We start from the raw sequence: 18,660 nt of genomic DNA, 5'->3' as shown, positions 1-18,660 counted from the left end.
CAGACTCATAGACACACAGAACAGACTTGTGGTTGCCAAGGGGGATGGAGGGAGAGAGAGGGATGGACTGGTAGTTTGGGGTTGGTATATGCAAACTATTAGTATCACATTCAGAATGGATAAACAACAAGGTCCTAATGTATAGCACAGGGAACTATACTCAATATCCTGTGATCAACCATACTGGAAAAGAATATTAAAAAAAATGCATACATGCGTATAACTGAGTCACTTTGCTGTACGGCAGAGACTGGCACAACATTGTAAATCAACTATACTTCAATTAAAAAAAAATGAATGAGGTGGGAAAGCAATGCATTAAATACAGCAAGTGAGAAGGCTCTGAGGCTGGAGGAAGCTCAGGGTACTTGAAGACTGGCAAGAGATGCAGTGTAGCTGGGTGTTAAGAAATGGCAAGTGGCCACCAGAAAATAGCAATGTATTTTTTTTTCACATCTTTATTGGAGTATAATTGCTTTACAATGCTGTGTTAGTTTCTGCTGTACAACAAAGTAAATCAGCTATATGTACACATATATCCCCATATCTCCTCCCTCTTGCATCTCCCTCCCACCCTCCTTATCCCACCCCTCTAGGTGGTCACAAATCATCGAGTTGATCTCCCTGTGCTATGCGGCTGCTTCCCACTAGCTATCTACCTTACGTTTGGTAGTGTATATATGTCCATGCCACTCTCACTTTGTCCCAGCTTCCCCTTCCCCCGCTGTGTCCTCAAGTCCATTCTCTACATCTGCATCTTTATTTCTGCCCTGCCACTAGGTTCATCAGTACCGTTTTTTTAGATTCCATATATATATGCGTTAGCATACGGTATTTGTTTTTCTCTTAGAGATGTATTCTATAATTTTCCAACAAGTAAAGGAAAATGAAGGAAGCAGGGAAAATATTAAAAAATAGAATTCAAGAAAATAGAGAAAAGCAGAGGAAAAACACACAGAAAACAACAAAAAAAAGTGGGAGTAATAATTATCTCAGTTATCATAATAAATGTAAATAAATCCATCAATCAGAAGATTATCAGTTTGGATTAAAAAGAAAAAAACAATATCCATGATATGCTGCCTACTTGAATCCGTAAGAAAAGGTTGAAATAAAAGAATGAAAAAGTACAGTCTTGCAATTATTCCCCTTAAAAAAGCCACTATGCAATATTAATACTGAAGAAAACTTATATTTAAGTAAGTATAATTAGGATGGATTAAAAGTGATGTTACAATTGATTAATAGCTCCTTGGTCATTTCAAAATTATTAGTGACACAATTTGTTGATTGAGCTATCACTTCCCTACTTATATTCTTGGAAAATATTATTAATGCATTTGTTCATAAACTTTTTAAGAACCATAAAAATGATTTTCATGTTAAAATAAATTAAATGCAAAAAAATTTTAAGATGTTACAAAATAATAAAAGGAAAAAATCTATAAAAGTTGGAGTATATTCATAAACTTTTAGGCACCCAAAAATATAGCTTCAAAATATAAGCAAAACAGAAATACAAGAAGAAACAAATCTATAAACAATGTGAGAGATTTTAAAATATGTCTCTTAGCATCGATAGACCAAATAGACAAAAAATTATGAAGGCTATACAGTATATTATAACAATAGTAATTACTGTTCATTAATTCTAACACCTTTCTTCTAACAATTTGGAAACATTATTTTGTTTATTCTTACTTTAGAGTGGGAAGGAAAGAATTCACATCCTTATTTTCCAAATGGGGAACAGAAGCTAGAAAGTGCTAAGAAACCTGGTGAAGGTCACTTAGGTCACCACAGTCTGAAACTGAACTTTTCTGATTCACAACCCTTTCCTGAACTGGAATGCTTCCTTTCCTGTACATCTGCCTATTCTATGGTCCCTAGGTATTTCTCCCTGGTACTGTAAGGGGAAGAGTGGTGAAATAAATTAACTCAGCTCTCTAAATTCTGGCTCTATATGACAATGTGCAAGTCATATACTTTCTCTGAGATTGTTTTCTTAAATATCACTTACAAGGTTTAGGTTTAATAATCTTTGAAGCCTTATTTCTATGGGTCTTGTCTCCCCCACCCCCGCTCACTCCAATCGCTGGACAAGGACTTCAGACTTAGTTCTCAATTTTTTTTCTTCTTCAGATGTGCTTTTCCAAGAAAAGTATTTTCATACTAATTGGCCTTTCCAATCAGTAATTATATGTGGGCTTCCCTGGTGGCGCACTGGTTAAGAATCCGCCTGCCAATGCAGGGGACACAGGTTCGAGCCCTGGTCCTGCAAGATCCCACATGCCGTGGAGCAACTAAGCCCGTGTGCCACAACTACTGAAGCCTGCACGCCTAGAGCCCATGCTCCGCAACAAGAGAAGCCACCACAATGAGAAGCCTGCTCAAGGAAGAGTAGCCCCCGCTTGCTGCAGCTAGAGAAAGCCTGCACACAGCAACAAAGACCAAACACAGCCAAAAAGAAATAAATAAAATTTATTAAAAGAAAAAGTAATTATATGTAATACCGGTTTCTTGAAATACCGGGTTCTGGAACAGTTGCCCTATAAGGCAGGAACCGTTACTATCTTCATGTTATAGTTGAAAAAAAATGACTTCACCAAGTTAAATAACCTGTTCCAGTCATAAATATAGCCAGAGAGTAGCAGAGCTGGATCAGGTTCCATATGTATCTGATACCACAGTCATGGCTTTTAATCATTATGCTTGGGAAAGACCACCCACTGACCATATTTCAGCAGAGCTATTTCTCATGTCATATTCACCATCCAGATGAATTCTTGATTTCCACACAGCAGTGGGGTCCAGGAGAGGATGGGTGCTTCAAAACCATGCACAAGTCCAACCTCAAATTTACTTTTACAGGTTGACTTGACCCTCTCCCTCAAACAATATGAACAGAGTTGCCAAGTGGCTGACAAAATTAGTTGGTTGGCATTTCAACTCCTTTCTCTGCCTGTGTCTCTGTCCAAGGTTATGATGCTTGCAATGATTTGCAAAATGATGGAAGAGGAGGAAGAGTAAAACGGGCTTAAGTGTTCAAAATCTTGACCATCAAAACTCAGGAAATCATAACCTACCTCCTCCTCTCCACCAAACACTCAATGCCAGTGAACACAATATCACCTCTTATTCCTAATGCCCTTTGGCAAGAATCAGAAAGGAGGTTTCCTAGGACCCCAGGATTGCAGGGCAAGAATGGAAAGTCATCATTGAGCTAGGCTAGTTAATGTTTACAGTCCCTGCTAGGTTGCTGCTAGACTTTTTGGTACCGTAATGGAAATTAGAAAAAGACACCCCCCTCCACCCCAACTACAAATTACGAAAAGCAAGCTCCCAGTCTCAGAAGAGAGAGTCCTGTACCACACCCAAGTAAATTGCAAGGTGTCCTAGGTTAAATAAAATGTCCTACTCTGGCTGGTAGTCACCAGAGCCCAGCTGAATATCAACCTTTAATCAACCCCTTGGCCAGGCACCTTTGTGCAGTATACAAACTGTACAACCGTACGTGGCAGCCCTGATCCCCTACCAAGCTGAGAGGTTATGAATTTATCCTTTTGCTTCAGGAAGTACAGGTTCAGAAATTACCTGAATAGTTATCTTCCCTTAGCAAGATACGATCACTGAGTTTTTACCAGTCTTTCTAATTGCAATAACTACCGCCACTACTCACCGAGTGCCAACTACATGTTAGGCACCGTGCTAGAGCATTTACAGAGATGATGAAATGAGCCAGTCTGTGGAACTGATTTTTTAGTGCCGTCCATCTGGATGCTGATAAATTTCTGTCCCGAATCTCCGTTTTCACTGCGCATAATTAATATTGAGCACTTCTTTCTGACAGTACTTGGTCAGAGGGCTCAGTTACTTCCTAAGGCAACCATGAAACCTTAGGAAGACTCCGGCACTGGCATGCAAAGATGCTTGCCTTCCTGTTTGCTAAACAGCAACTTCATTCATTCGCTTTACTGAGGTATTTGAAATATAATAAGCTTCACATATTTGAAGTATACAACTTGGTAAGTTTTGACATATACATATACCCACAAAAGCATCAGCATAATCAAGAGACCGAAATACCTATTACCTTCAAAAGCTTCCTCTGCCCTTCTGTCGTTCCTCCCTCCTACTCTCTCCCCATGCACCTCCCCATCCCCAAGTAACCACTCATCTGCTTTCTGTCACTACAGATTAGTTCAAATTTTCTAGAGTTGTATATAAATAGAATCAAACAGTATGTACTTTTATGGTCTGGCTTCTTTCACTCAGAATAATGATTTTTATTTTTATTTTTTTTGCAGTACGCGGGCCTCTCACTGTTGTGGCCTCTCCCGTTGCAGAGCACAGGCTCCGGACGCGCAGGCTCAGCGGCCACGGCTCATGGGCCTAGTTGCTCCGCGGCATGTGGTATCCTGCCAGACCGGGGCACGAATCCGTGTCCCCTGCATCGGCAGGCGGACTCTCAACCACTGCGCCACCAGGGGAGCCCGAGAATAATGATTTTGAGATTCATGAATGTTGTTGTATATATCAAGAGTTCATTCCTTTTTATTATAGAGTAGCATTCTACTCTATGATACAACACCATCTGTTTACCCATGCAGCTGTTGATGGACATTTGGGTTATTTCAATTTTGGGCTATTAAAAAGAAAGCTAAGAGCTGCCATTTTTAAAGCTCCACGCTTAAGGCACTGTCTCATTTAATTCTCACAACCATGCTACAGATGCATAATGACATTCTTATTTTTCCAATGATGACATGAAAGCTCATGGAAGTGGATGAACTTGGCCAATGTTTGTGAGCAACACAGCTAGGATGTGAACACAGAATTTGTCAGTGTCAAAGCTTATATACTCTTGGACACTACGAGCTCCGGGGGATAGGTACTTACAAGGTAGAAGCCATGGGACACCAGCACAAAGCCTGAAGTCTGTGTGAGTCTTCCTCAAAGAGGGACTGTCTACACCTGCCTGTGAATAACCGCATGCTACACAAAGCACAACGGCAAGACAGGGCCTGGGCAGCTCCAGTTCTACACTGGACCTGGAAAACAGCCACAGTGAAATCACACCTAGACTAAGGGCTTGCACTTCCCGGGCACTTAATAAATAACTGCTGAATGAATCCATGGCTGAATGCCCTAGTGAATGAATGAACGGATGGACAAATAGATGGACAGGTGGACGAAGGTAGTCACTAGTTGCCTTGATGGTAGATTCATCCAACCATCCCATGAAACTGCTCAAAATGTCTCAGGAGTCAGAAGGCGGAGGGGATCGTCTTGATAGTAAATCAACTGTCGCAGCAGCCCACAGCGTAGGCTGCTCCGTCAGCAGAAAGGGTGTGCAGCTGTGAACGCCTACAGGATGTCGAAGTCCTGAGGCTCACTCCTCATCTCCAGGATCCCGGAGCACATTTACTATAAAGGTTGGAGCCATCTGCCTTGAAAGCTGGGAACTCCAATGGCAGGTCTCCCCTCCCACATCTGCAAATGGGCCTTGGCTTCTCCAGGCCTTGCACTCTGCAAACGAGCCTTGACAGGGCCCTGCTGGTGGCACCTGGCCACCCTGCTGCTGACTTCATCCGGCAGAGGCCCTCCAGTCTACACCCCAATTCTGGTCCCATCTCTGACAGCTCCCTTGAAAACGAGCTCATTAACAGGCAATTTTATTGAAGGTTGCACAGACAGGCACATTTCCCACTGCCATCCGATGACGTCAGTGCATCTCTGGAGCCAAGATCAACAGAACATCGTTCACGTGACTGGTTTCCTGAGAACGGGAGGAGACCGCACGCACTCAGGCTTCCTCCTAGCTTCCTTCTCCCCTCCCCTCCCCACTCACTCCTCACACAGCACTGAGAACACGGGGGTGAGTGACAGTGAAAGCTAACACAAGAGACGCAGCTCAGAAGAAATTTAATCCAATCCAGTTGGAGAGCCATGTGTCTCACCGCAGCCATGAAATTCCATTTTGAGCTCAGCATGTGCTGACGGAATAATGAAATGAAGATGACACAGCAAATGGCTGGCGAGTCTAATGATGGTTTTTGTGGAGCTTTTAGAGGGGTTATTAGATTCCCTCCCTATGAACCAGAACGACCCAGCAGGCCTAGAGAGATGAACTACTTCGTCATTCTTCTCTCCCTGCACCCACACCTGCCAGCCTCTGTCCCTCTTGGTACAAATAGCTTCTTACATAAAAAGAACAAACTGTCAATAGCCTGAAAGCGAATGGTGAAGCTGAGCGCCTGGCACTGCGGCCCCAGCCCAGTGGTGAGTCACAGATGTAGAATTCATGATTCTGCAACAGCAGGCACCAGAGCATCTTCTGGGCTAACAGGCCAAGGAGAGGGCTGAAGAAGCAGGACCAGTCAACGAATTTTCAAAGTATCTTGAATTCTCCTTTAACAAACAGCCTTGTGTTCAGGCCACATTCAGGGTATGTCAGACAGGGGCAACAAGCTGGGGATAAGAGACGTCTTGAGCTCACGGGGAAGATGCTGGGGCTCATCCTCTATTACTGCCCATGGGCATATCTGCATCAGTGTCTCGAAGACCCAGCCAGTGAGGCTGGTGACAACGGCAGCTACCGTTTTATGAGGACCTACGATGTGTCAGCCTAGATCTCCTAGGCTCTTTCAAGAGTAATTCATTTAGCCTTCACAGCTACGTTAGACTTCGGCCTAAAAGTCTCTTCATTTTACAGACAAGACAACTGAAGCTGAGGGCAGCCAAGGTTATAGAGTTAATATGTGGTAGAGCCAAGATTTGGCTCCATGTATTTCCAACACTGCTGGTTTTCCGTAGCCCACGAGCAGCGGTTCTCAAGCTTAGGCCTATATCAGAAACACCTGAAGGCCCTGTTGAAAGAGAACGCTGGGCCCACTTCCAGAGCTCTGGTTCAGTAGGTCTGGGACAGAGCCTGAAAATCTGTATTTTTTTAGTAATTTCCCTGCAACTCATGTTGCAGGCATGGGAACCAGATTTTGAAAACCACCGGAATAGGCTGAATCTGAGTAATCTAACCATCGTTCTAAACTCAGCTCGGATGTCATTTCCTCCGACAGGCTTTCTTTGCCCCCCTCCCCCAATCTAAAGTAGATTCTCCAAATCAGGGACCAGCAAACTACAGCCTGTGGGTCAAATCAGGCCCGCTGCCTGTTTTTGTAAATAAAGTTTTATTGTCACATGGCCATGCCCATTCATTATGTGTTGTGTATGACTGCTTCTCCATGACAACGTCAGAGTTGGGTATCTGCGAGAGAGACTGTATGTCCCACAAAGTCTAAAATATTTACCGTCTGGCTCTTTACAGTAAAATTTGGCCAACCCTGGCTCTAAATCACATCACCCTTTCTTTATTGCTTTCCCAGCACACATCACTCTCTGAAAGTGTATTGTTCATTCAGTGGTTCATCTGTCTGTATTCTCCACTAGAGTGTCAGCTCCCTAAGAGCAAGGATACTTTGCTCATGGCTGTTCCCGCAGTACCTGGAATATAGTTATCACTTGATAAATACCTGCTCAATGAATATCACTGTTGAGTGCCCAGGTATGTGACACAGTACTAGGAACACGACGGCCACTGGAGGAAGAAGACGAAATTTGGTTGTCACCAAGCGGGCTCCCAGCCAGGATGAGAGATTGAGAAGAGCCAGAGATAAAGAGATTGCTGATGGGGAAACAAGTCTTTGAAGGTAGGACCATGCTACTTCCTGCAGCGATGGGGAAACTGGAGGTGGGGAAAGAGGAATTCCTTGGTCACCAGGGTCAACTGGAGATGAGAAGCCATCTCCCTCCCCCGAGCATGAAAGAGCCTAGTGTGATGCATGTCCCTCCTCCAACACATGCCAAGCTGGCTCCCTCGGATCTGATATCCTGGGTGGATCAGCGTGGAAGGCGGGGCCAGGGGGCGGGGTGGGTGTGGAGGAAGAGAAGCCCAAATAAGGCTGCTGTGAATCCTGGCTCTGCCCATTACTAGCTGTGACATCCTGGTCAAGCCTGATTTTCTCTGAGCTGCAGGGTATTCAGTGGGAAAGTGGACGATTTTATACAAGGATTAAATGGGACTGTTTATTCATATAACATGTTTATTGAATAATGTATCAGACATTATTTTAGGCACTGAGTATGCAGTGGTGAGCAAGACACTGTGTCTCCCTCCAACAGGCTCGCATTTTAGAAGGTAGGGCATAGGACAAGAGGGGTAGACAGAAACGTGTGTAAATTGTGCATTATGCCCTCGGCATGGGGAAGGTTCCTTGTTCCCTCTCTAGTCGCCTCTGAACAGGGGATATCTGTTGCCTTATCTCTGCCCGCAGGCAGAAACATCAAGGTGAAGGGTGATGGGGGCTCCTTCGATTTCCCAGGGGGAGGGACAGCAGTGGGACTACCCAGCCCTCACGTCGGTGGCTACCTTGGCCAGAGCTCGACACCGCATGGGCCCTGTTCATTTCTCCCCAGACCATCCAACAACACTCTCCCCAAATTTTGTGTGCAGATACAAAGTTGGTACGGATTTCATCTTACTTCTGAGCTTCACGTAAATCCCTGAACTTCTGCCACAAGCCAGATCTTTGCAGGGCGGGCTTCCTCATGTCATTCAGTAGCAGCTCAAAGACCACCGCCCCAGAGAGTCTGCTCCTGACCGATCAATCTAAATTAGCTAATCCCCGCGGTCCCCAACACTCCGGCCCACAACCATGATCACAGAAGCTACTGCATTTCCTCCACAGTATAAATTAAACGAGACAAAGCACTAGGATAACTCCCAAAGCACCTAGGACAGTGCCTGGCACATGGAAGAATTCATTAAATGTTTATAGCACTGCTATTAGCATCATTTTAAAAATCACAATGTTGAATTATCTTAGTCACTTGTTTTCTAAGGTATAGGTCTCCAACACCTCCACTTAGAACTACAGTGCAGCAGAAACCTCAGTGATCTTGGTTACTCTTTTACCCCCAGTGCCTAGCACGGTGCCTGACACAGAGCAGGTGCACAGGAGTTAAGGGAAGGAAGGAACGGAAAGAGCCCAATCGCTATTCCTTTGTCACAACGTTCTCCAGCGTAAGCTCTGACTCATTCTTCCACTCGGACCAGGGGCGTACAATGCAGTGGAGAGCTGCCATGAAGCCCACCCACTGGAGACGGCTGCTAAAGAGACTGTGACAGGCAAAGGAAGAGAGGCAAGGGCAAGGAGCCACGCTTCCGGCTGTCCTGCAGATCCTCAATATAGGCCATTCTCCTCTGTGGGGAGGTTCTCTTTGCACTCTGAGCGGCCTACAGAAAACTCCCTGGGGGCTCACTCACTCCTCCCAGGCCCAGGGACTGTGATGCTGCAGGTGACCCCAGGCACCGAGGAAGGGGGCGGCAGACGTCATTTCTACAGCAGACAGCCCCCGAAGCCCGCTTGGGACCCTGGATATTTCAGAGTCAGGTGGCTCCGTCTGGTCCCCTGTCCAAGCTGCTCTGGCTCAGTGGAGCCAGAACTTCATTACAAAGAAGCTGCACCTTTATGACAATCCCACAGCAGAGAACCTGGAGAACAGAAAGGCTCCCGGAGCAGCACAATCAAAATGATTTGATTAAAAGCCCTTGAGCAGGCTGAGAAGCAATCCTGGATTTTGGTTAACCCTATGTTTAATGTCCCTTTTCCACCCAACATAACCTTCTTCTGCCCTGGACAGTCTTATGTTCCTTCCCCACTTCTTCCTGCCTGCTCAGGGCAGTAGTAATCAGCAACACTTACTATAGCTTCACAAGAAGAGTGATAAGGAAACAATCATTTTATTGAGCATCTACTATGTGTACACACTGCCCTGGGAACTTTCTACACACTCCCTCACTCAGGGCCAGATCAGCCCTGGGCTCTCGAGGTCTAAGAGTATCAGCTCCTGGCTCAGGGTATCTGAGAATGAATCCCTCTCTGCTACTCCTTAGCTGTGTGACCTCAGGCAAGTTATTCCACTTCTCTGAGCCTTGCTTTACTCACTTCTAAAACAGAGACAGGAATGATAATTACCGAATAAGGTTGTTATAAGAATTAAATACAGTAATGCACACAAAAGTTGAAAATGGTGGTGGGCACATAACAAGTGTTCAATGAAAGTTTAAGAATTTTCTCCACATTATCATCATCATCAGGAGGAAACTGAGGCTCCTGGAAGCTGAACAACTCTCCTGAGGTCGGAAAGGGATGGACCAGTAGTCAGATTTACTGGACTCTGGAAGTGAAGCTCTTTCCCACTGGACTATGCTGCTTCCCCTTCACCTTGTGCCTCCCAATGGGTTCTCCAAATTTTATGGTGACACAAATGGTCCTCTGGTTTGGAAACACAGAGGGCTTCTGCCAGACCCTCGGTTCCTCACACTATGTTCCAGACCCTGAGCCTTGGAGCTGGCAGTGCTGCCACAGGTTTGTGCTGCTGCACAGTCCTTCCTAAGATGTCACCCATCTCCTGCCCCTTTGCAACCTAAGACATCTCTGAAGCAGCTGGGATTATTAGGGGAATGTGCTTAGAATACATACTTTTAAGAGAAATAGAGGGAGCAGGAATAATGGATACAGACTAGTTCTTCATGTAGAAAATCATTTAAAAGACCTTTATCTTTTCACTGTGTGATGCAACCCTGAACATCTCTGCTTCTGCAGAGGATTCCGGTGACCTGCCTGCCTCTTAACAAACAGTGGTGGGGTGCCTGCCACATGTCAGGTGCTGTGCTAGGTGCTGGAAAATTCCCGAAGAACAAAGCAGACAAGATCTCTGCCCTCCTGGATCTTAAAGCAAAGTGGGGGAGCCAAATATTAAACAAAAAATTACGCTGCTAAGTACAAGTTTGAGAGGCACTAGAAAGGAAAACTGTGGGGACTGTCACAAAGCGTGGGACTGGAGACCTAGTCTTGTATTGGGAGAGTGGGGTGGCCAGAGAGACTCCTTGAGGAGACACTCCTTGACATCTGATGGATGAGTAACAGTCATCAAATTAAAATGAAAAGCCAAATAAAGAATTTTAGGTACCCTCAGCAAATAGATTTTAGAGTTTCACGGGGCTCAAAACCAGCTAATTTAGCCCCATCTTTAGGTAGTACTGGAGAGTCTATTTTGCCACATATGGAAGAATGCTTTGAAAGCCAAAAATTGGGCAATTACTACTAGTATCCACTCTTCATCCTTCCTGCAATAGTTTGAAGTGAACGTTGAGAGTTCCAGACAAATAACCCAATGGCTATTTTTTATGTGCAAAAAAACGGTTAAGGTCAAGGTAAAATGACTAACATTTGGTGACATCCACATTTGAGAACTCTCCATGGATACCTGGAGTATCCAAAACATCAATGAAAAGGACACTCAGCTCAGGAGAAGCCATCTGATGGTCTCTTCAGATTTTCAAGGATCAGGAGTAGAAGCACTAATAAAAAAAAAAAACGTATCCTTATGTACCCAATGACATCTATCCACCCAGAGGACGCACCGGCCACAACATTTCCGGAGGGCAGTTTGGCACAATGAATCAAAAGTCTTGAAGAGGTTTACACGTGACCTATCCACCTCTAGGAATCGTGCTGAAGGCGCCGAGCAAGCAAGTGTACAGAAAGGGTGGCTGCTCCCGTTTACTTAATATAGAGAAAAGCTACCAAGGCTGCACACGTTCAAAAATAAATTTTCAGTTCATGGTGGTACTCTTGGCATTTGGGAGGGGTCAATTCTCCTTCCAGCGCTATGGTCTGATCCTTTTCAGGCTGTTTAGCATCCCAAGCCCCCACCCACTGAAATACTAGTGGAGGTTCCCTAGTCATTTTGACAGTAACTACCCGCTTCTGAGATTTTTTTTTTTTTTTTTTGATGTGGACCGTCTTTAAAGTCTTTATTGAATCTGTTACAATACTGCTTCTGTTTTATGTTTTGGTTTCTTGGCCTCGAGGCATGTGGGATCCCTGACCAGCGATCGAACCCGCATCCGCTGCACTGGAAGATGAAGTCTTAACCTCTGGACCGCCTGGGAAGTTCCCCCACCCCTCAACCCCCGCTTCTAAACATACATTTCCAAGCACGCCCTAGTGGTGGGTGATGCCACTACAGGTTAGTAACTACCGGTGGAGAACTATACAGCCACTCCAAAGATGATCTGGGTCTAAACATAGAAAAAAACGCAGAAAAAAAGTTCACGATACATAAACTGAAAAAAATTTCAGGATAAGTGGACAGCATCATCACATTTCTGTCCAAAACAAAACAGAAATGTACCCCATATATATACTTGTTACACACATGCAAAAAAGGTTGGAAAACAATTTTCCTTGGTTGGGAGAATTATGAGTGATTTTTATCTGCTTTCTTTCTTCTTATCTTTCCCTTTTTTTCAATGGGCAAGTCTTCCCATTATAGAAGGAGAAAGCTATTCCTGTTTTGGAGGACAAATGGTGACCCACCTGTCACCTGTCCCTCACACCATTTCACTTCTTGTTTTGACTTCTCGGGAGGATGGCAGGATCCACCTCGGAGAGCACTGGCCTCTGCTTGAGCAGCGTGGGATCACCTTCTTCACTCTGCCAAACACTCAGCCTCCTTTCAAGGCAGCAGCTATAACACCAGGGCTAGGACCTGGTAGGTGCTCAAATAAAGGTTTGCTGAATTGAGTCATCCTTTTCTTGTCCTGACTGGGCCCGACTTGTGCTGACATGTCCTCCAGGTTCTACCATTACTTTTACCCAGTGGTTCTCAACTGGGGTGCCTGGCTCATCCCCCAGGGGCAATGGGCAATATCTGGACACATGTTTGGTCACCCCAATGTTGCGGGGAGAGGGTGGTGAGTGCTACTGACGTCTGGTCGGTGGAGGCCAGGGACACTGCTCATCATCCTACAATGCACAGGACCGCCCCGACACCAAGAATTATTCAGCTTAAAATGTCAACAGCACTGAGACTGAGAAACCCTGCTCACCGTTTTCCTTTCTTAAAGCTTGTTAAATAATTTCCAAATTCTTCCTAAAGTATTATCTCCTGTAAATGTATCACCATAGCATCTCTAGGAGACACGGCACATACGATGAATTGCTCAAGCCTGAAGAGAAACTGGAGCCTTACAGATAACTTCAGATGGTCAATCAGGGAAGACTCCAGTTCTCTGCTCTGCCTCCGCAGGGCTCTCTAGATAATACTAAACACCTCATTTGCAGCGAGCAGAGGCAAAGGATCTGGGCAACTTCTCCGATCAGTTTTCAGTCCAGCCATTGAAAAATACAAGAGAGAAGCCTTTCTTTTCCAGCATCGACTGTTATATTTATCATTTTCCACACTATTTTAAGAAGGTTGCGTTTTGCAGCTAATGGATTTTTATAAAATTAAGTGCCGGTGTTCAAGAACACCTCCCTAAAACGGAGGTAACTTTCGTTCACGTTATATTGAACTGAAGAAGGCATTTCTCAGAAGAAATAGAATAATAAAGAGTGTCACCTGAAGGCAAATTACCAACCCCACGACCAGGGAATACAATGAAAGGTTTCTAACAAGAATGAAAACACATTACTTGGAACCCTAACTTGTCTGGACTATTTCTCCTCCAGCACAAAGCATTTGAATGTTCACTGTAATTTCTCTTGATAGAAAAATGGTTTTTCTCAAACCAGAGACCACTAACATCGTATTAAACATCAGAATTTTTATTAGTAAAAGGCATTTAGGGTCTCAAATTTTTCTAAAAGCTACTAGGCAGCTTTTAAAAAATTTTTAAACCTATAATCAGTTCCATTAATAACAGACTTTAAAAGATCTCATAATTAAAAAATTTGAAGACCATTTTTTTCATGCAACATGATCCCCTGAAACACCTTTAATACAGATCCATAGTTTATTAGACAAATATAGAGCCCTTCAAACAGCTTAAAGAGACAGTCTCTCTCTGGAGAACAATTTCCTTTCTAATCATCTGTATCATATAGGTTTGAGTAAGTGTAGGGAATAGAGAAAACCATTTAAAGAAAAATACAGTTATAAGAGACGGGAATATCCTGCCATCTGACATAATTCAAACCACTTGTTTAATAGCATTAATCATTTTTTTAAATTTATTTATTAAAAAAATTTTTTTTGGCTGTGTTGGGTCTTCATTGCGGTGCGTGGGCTTCTCTTGTTGCCGAGCACAGGCTCTAGAGCGCAGGCTCAGTAGTTGTGGCACATGGGCTTAGTTGCTCCCTGGCATGTGGGATCTTCCCGGACCAGGGATCGAACCCGGGATCGAACCCGTGTCCCCTGCAGTGGCAGGTGGATTCTTAACCACTGCGCCCACAGGGAAGTCCTAGCATTAAACATTTTCTTTCAAAACAAATCAAAGAAAGTCATTTTGTTTTCCAAAGACGTTCACTTTGGATGAGGCAAGTGGCCTTCAAAAATACGTAAGCACTTGCTTTTGGAATTGGTGAATGTAACCAAGATCTTTAGCTTCTGCAACTGCCTGTTCTCTTGGGGCAGTAGAAAATGTTCTCTGAATATGAACACCATAGAATGATATTTAATGGCCTTAGAAAAGAATCTACCTAAGCAGGGAACTGAAAATAGCTTAACTTTGGAATTTCAGGGCCCAACTCAGCAGGAAGCAATGTGAATAAAAGAAGCGTGGGTCTCTTAGAAGTTGCTGGAAATGAGGTTAGCAAGAAAACGAAACAAGCTCACAGCTGTATCGAGGTGTGAAAACTCACTGCTCAAGTACTGCCAGTAGAATCGTGATGTCAAACACAGATATTCAGTCACCCACCACCTCATCTGAGTTTCCAGACAAACTCAATCAAATACTCTCATTCTTCTTCAACTTACTCTTTAATAATACAGTCTTTACTGGAACAGAAGAAAATCAAGATATAACCTTAACCTACAAACTAAGAGAGAACACACTTCTTTCTTTCTGCCGATAACCCAACACAGAAGTCCCTTCAATTCTCATGCAGATTATTTTCTGTGAATGTTTCTGTTCTAAGACATTTTCTTCCTAGTAAGAATCAGAGTAGAGATCACAAACCGGAAGTGCCTGTGGGGCGTAGGAAGATGAACACAAAAGGGCTTAGTGGAGACTAGGGTGACTTTGGAGAGGCATTCTTTCTCAACACTTCCTGGAAAGAAGTACTAGTGCTCAACTCAATGGCCTGCACACAAATCCCTGAAGAGTAAGATTTTAAACTTTAAAATTAAAATTTCCTAATTTTTAAGTGTTAGTAATTTTTAAGTATTAGTGACTAATTCGAAATTTAAACAATCCTTTGCTGGCTAAACAAATCCTGCCTGTGTGCTTGATTTCATCTGTTAATTTACAACCTCAGAAAGAAAGGAAGAAGAAGAAATGGCTAATGGAAGACGAGATCGGGTGCATTCAGGGTGGTATGGCCATAGACAAGAAATGGCTAACCAAAGAGGTGTTATCAGGGTCCCATCCTTAAGTTCCTGGCGAATTCTTAGGTCTTCCCTAACCATAAAGAACCTTTTCTAAAAGCATCACCACATCTCAAGTTCCTGACTTCACATTTCAGGGTTTTTAAGCTTCAAAACATTGTCAGACATAGAGAAGATCTCCAGAGAAAGAAACTTCTTGTGTCAGAGGAAGGGTATAGTGGTCGCACACTTAAGATTCTGATAAACCTGTGTCTCAGAGACGCACAGGGAAGATCACGACAATATCCAGCTTACAGGAGGGGCTTCTAAACCAACATGAGGCTCGTGGAAGCGAAAATTCCAAGTACCAAGAAATGCAAAGCAGAAGCTGTATATCACTGACAGAAATGCAGTGAAACGAAAGAAACCAAGTTCATCTAACCAAGTCAATAATATTTACAGCCTGTGGGCAGTGCCAAAATATTTCAGGAAATGTCAATGTCTTTCTTTGTAAAGCCAGGCCAAACCTTTGAACACAGCATTAGATCACTGGGAAGAATAAGGTAAATCCTTATTTCCTTACAAAGAATCTTAACATTAAGATTGATGGCCAATGTAGAACGTCCCTTCCCTCTCCAAAAATGAAGTTTCATTATCTAATGTTTCTAGACGTTTCTAGACAATCTTTTGGTTAAAAAAGATTTGGTTAAAAATGGCAATACAGAATGAATTAGCCATGGCCCACCCAAGGCTCAGTTTCATTTCTCTTTCTGGTTTCCCACTGGGGCCCCAGATATCTTCATCCCATGTAGCCCCACTTCTCTGAATCAGCAAAGTCAACTCTCCCTTCTGAACCGGAATGAGGAAGGATGGGTAAGACAAAGGTAAAAACCAACCCCACAAATGCCCTCCTGTCAAGAACGGTACCTGTTCAGGCTTCAGCCCCGGCGGGACCCAGGCGTACTCCTCCAAGGCACAGCCTGAGTCGTCATCCGAGGTCGAGTTCCTCTGGAAGTCAAACATGAGTTTGCTGACAGTCTTCTCCATAGCCAGGGGCATCACCGTCACCATGTGCTCCTCCTGAGGGCACTTGCAGTGCAGACAGATCTTCCTGCAAGCGGCAAAGGCGGGAGGTGAGAAGGAAGGCAAAAGAAACCATGTTTTTCACTTGGCCGGCCATTCACCAGCCCTTGGATCCCAAACCACAAACACATTCCTTGGCAACCGGCTTCTGGCATCTGAAGGAGAGTTCCACGGCACGCCTGTCTTTGTAGAAGGCGTGGCACTGCGTACCTGGAAACGTCCTGAGCCATCAGAGGCCACCAGGTAAGCACGCTAAGGGTATTTAAACATGGACTGCAACCTCTTCTTCTACATCAGTATCCCAAGAGGAATGTCAGAACACCTTTTATTTTACTAGGTAGAACACTAGATATGGACCTTGACCACAATTTCCTTGACTGGAAGAGTAATTAAATATACACAATACATATGCAGACCAGAAATATTACCAGTAGGTTTAACAAATAGTGACAACATTCCCTTTTTATAAAAGGTTTCTAGACCTTAGGAAAAGGAAGTGGTTATAAAAATAACTGCAGGTGAGATTTTCTTTAAGAAGAGCAAAAATATTTTTGCCCATTAAACAAAGCTGACCCTAAGATCTCATGGGAAAGACGTTTCCACCTCCACTAAAGGTACTTGTAGGTTTGAAATTCTAATTAGAAACCCCAAATTACCCCACATTGGTAGCTTTTTTTTTTAATATACAAGAGGATCATGCATGTGAATTATTTCAAAAGATAGCAGCCAAAGATAACAATTCTCTCCCCCAAATAAAACATTTCTCTTTTAAGATTACCATCTGTTCCCTTTTCCATGGCTACAAAAATGATGAAGCAATAAAAACGCTGATGTCAGCAACACAAGAGCATTTCTAGCTTCTACCAGTAAAATAAAAAGAAAGGAAAAAAATAAAGGAGGAAATAATTTTAATAAGCTGTTGTACCTGTACTCTGACCTTCAGTATTAGCTTCAGGAGCACCTTATAAAACTGATGAAACAGCCCAGAATTCTAATCCCCATATGCCTGAATTTTTTGACAACAGCTTTGTGAAGATATAATCCACACACCATAAAATTCTCCATTTTAAAGTCTACAATTCATTGGTTTTTAGTATATTCTCAGAGATGTGAAAGCATCACCACTAATTTTAGAACATTTTCTTCACCCTCAAATGAAACTCCATGTGCATTAGCAGTAACTTCCCACCTTCCCCTCCCCCCAGGCCCTGACAACCACTAATCTATTTCCTGTCTCTAAAGTTTTACCTGTACTGGAAATTTCACATAAATGGAATCTTACTATATGCAGTCTTTTGAAACTGGCTTCTTTTACACAGCATGATGTTTTTAAGATAAATCCATGTTGAAGCATGTGTCAATCTTTCATTTCCTTTTATTGCATTATAATATTCCATAAACTAAATTTTGTTTATCCATTTATCAACTGGTAGACATTTGCATTGTTTCCACTTTTTAGTTTTTTTGAATAATGGTGCTTTATTTATGTACGTGGTTTTTTGTATGGATATATGTTTTCAATTCTCTTGGGTATTTACCTAGGAATGGAATTGCTGGGTCATACAGTAACTTTACGTTTAACATTTTGAGGAACTATCAAACTGTTTTCCAAAATATCTGCTCTTTTTTACATTCCCACCTGTTAATGAACGAGTGCTCCATTTTCTCCACATTCTTGCTGCACTTGACACTGTCTTTCTCTTTGATTGTTCCCTAGTGGGTGTGAAGTGGTATCTTACAATGGTTTTGATTTGTACTTCCTTAATGACTAATGATGTTAAGCATCTTTTTATGTGCTTATTATATATCTTCTTTGGAGAAACGGCTATTCAAATCTTTAGTTCATTTAAAACTGTCTTTTTATTGTTGAACCGAAAGCATTCCTTATATACTTTCTGGATACAAGTCCTTATCAGATATATGCTTTGGAAAAAATTTCTCTCATCTGGTGGGCTGTCTTCCCTTTCTTGATGACGTCCTTTGAAACACCGAAGTTTTTGGTTTTGAGGAAGCGCAATTTTTTTTGTTGTTCCTTATGCTTTGGGTATCATATTTAAGAAACCGTTGCTTGAGCCAAGATCGTTAAGATTTACTCGTGTATTTTCATCTAAGAGTTTTATGGTTTTAGCTCTTATACTTGAGTCTATGACCCATTCTGAGTTGCGTTTTGTATATGGCATGAAGTAGGAGTCCAACTTCATCCTC

General features: G+C 43.1%; 1 protein-coding gene across 8 annotated transcripts in view; it reads right to left on the bottom strand.

Moving 5' to 3' along the window:
• The window catches only part of PRICKLE2 (prickle planar cell polarity protein 2), a 342,455-nt gene that overhangs the window by 81,909 nt on the left and 241,886 nt on the right, over nucleotides 1-18,660 (bottom strand). For all 8 annotated transcript variants that reach the window (XM_033424782.2, XM_033424776.2, XM_049715455.1 and 5 more), the window contains one exon: nucleotides 16,300-16,483. In XM_033424782.2, coding sequence (XP_033280673.1) covers nucleotides 16,300-16,443 — 144 coding nt within the window. In that variant the 5' untranslated portion in view covers nucleotides 16,444-16,483. The remainder of the gene's footprint in view (nucleotides 1-16,299; nucleotides 16,484-18,660) is intronic.

The sequence above is a fragment of the Orcinus orca genome, chromosome 10 (genome assembly GCF_937001465.1).
Source record: "Orcinus orca chromosome 10, mOrcOrc1.1, whole genome shotgun sequence".
Lineage (NCBI taxonomy): Eukaryota > Metazoa > Chordata > Mammalia > Artiodactyla > Delphinidae > Orcinus > Orcinus orca.
Note: the sequence above shows the minus strand (reverse complement) of the source record. Positions and strands in the feature narration are given on the sequence as shown.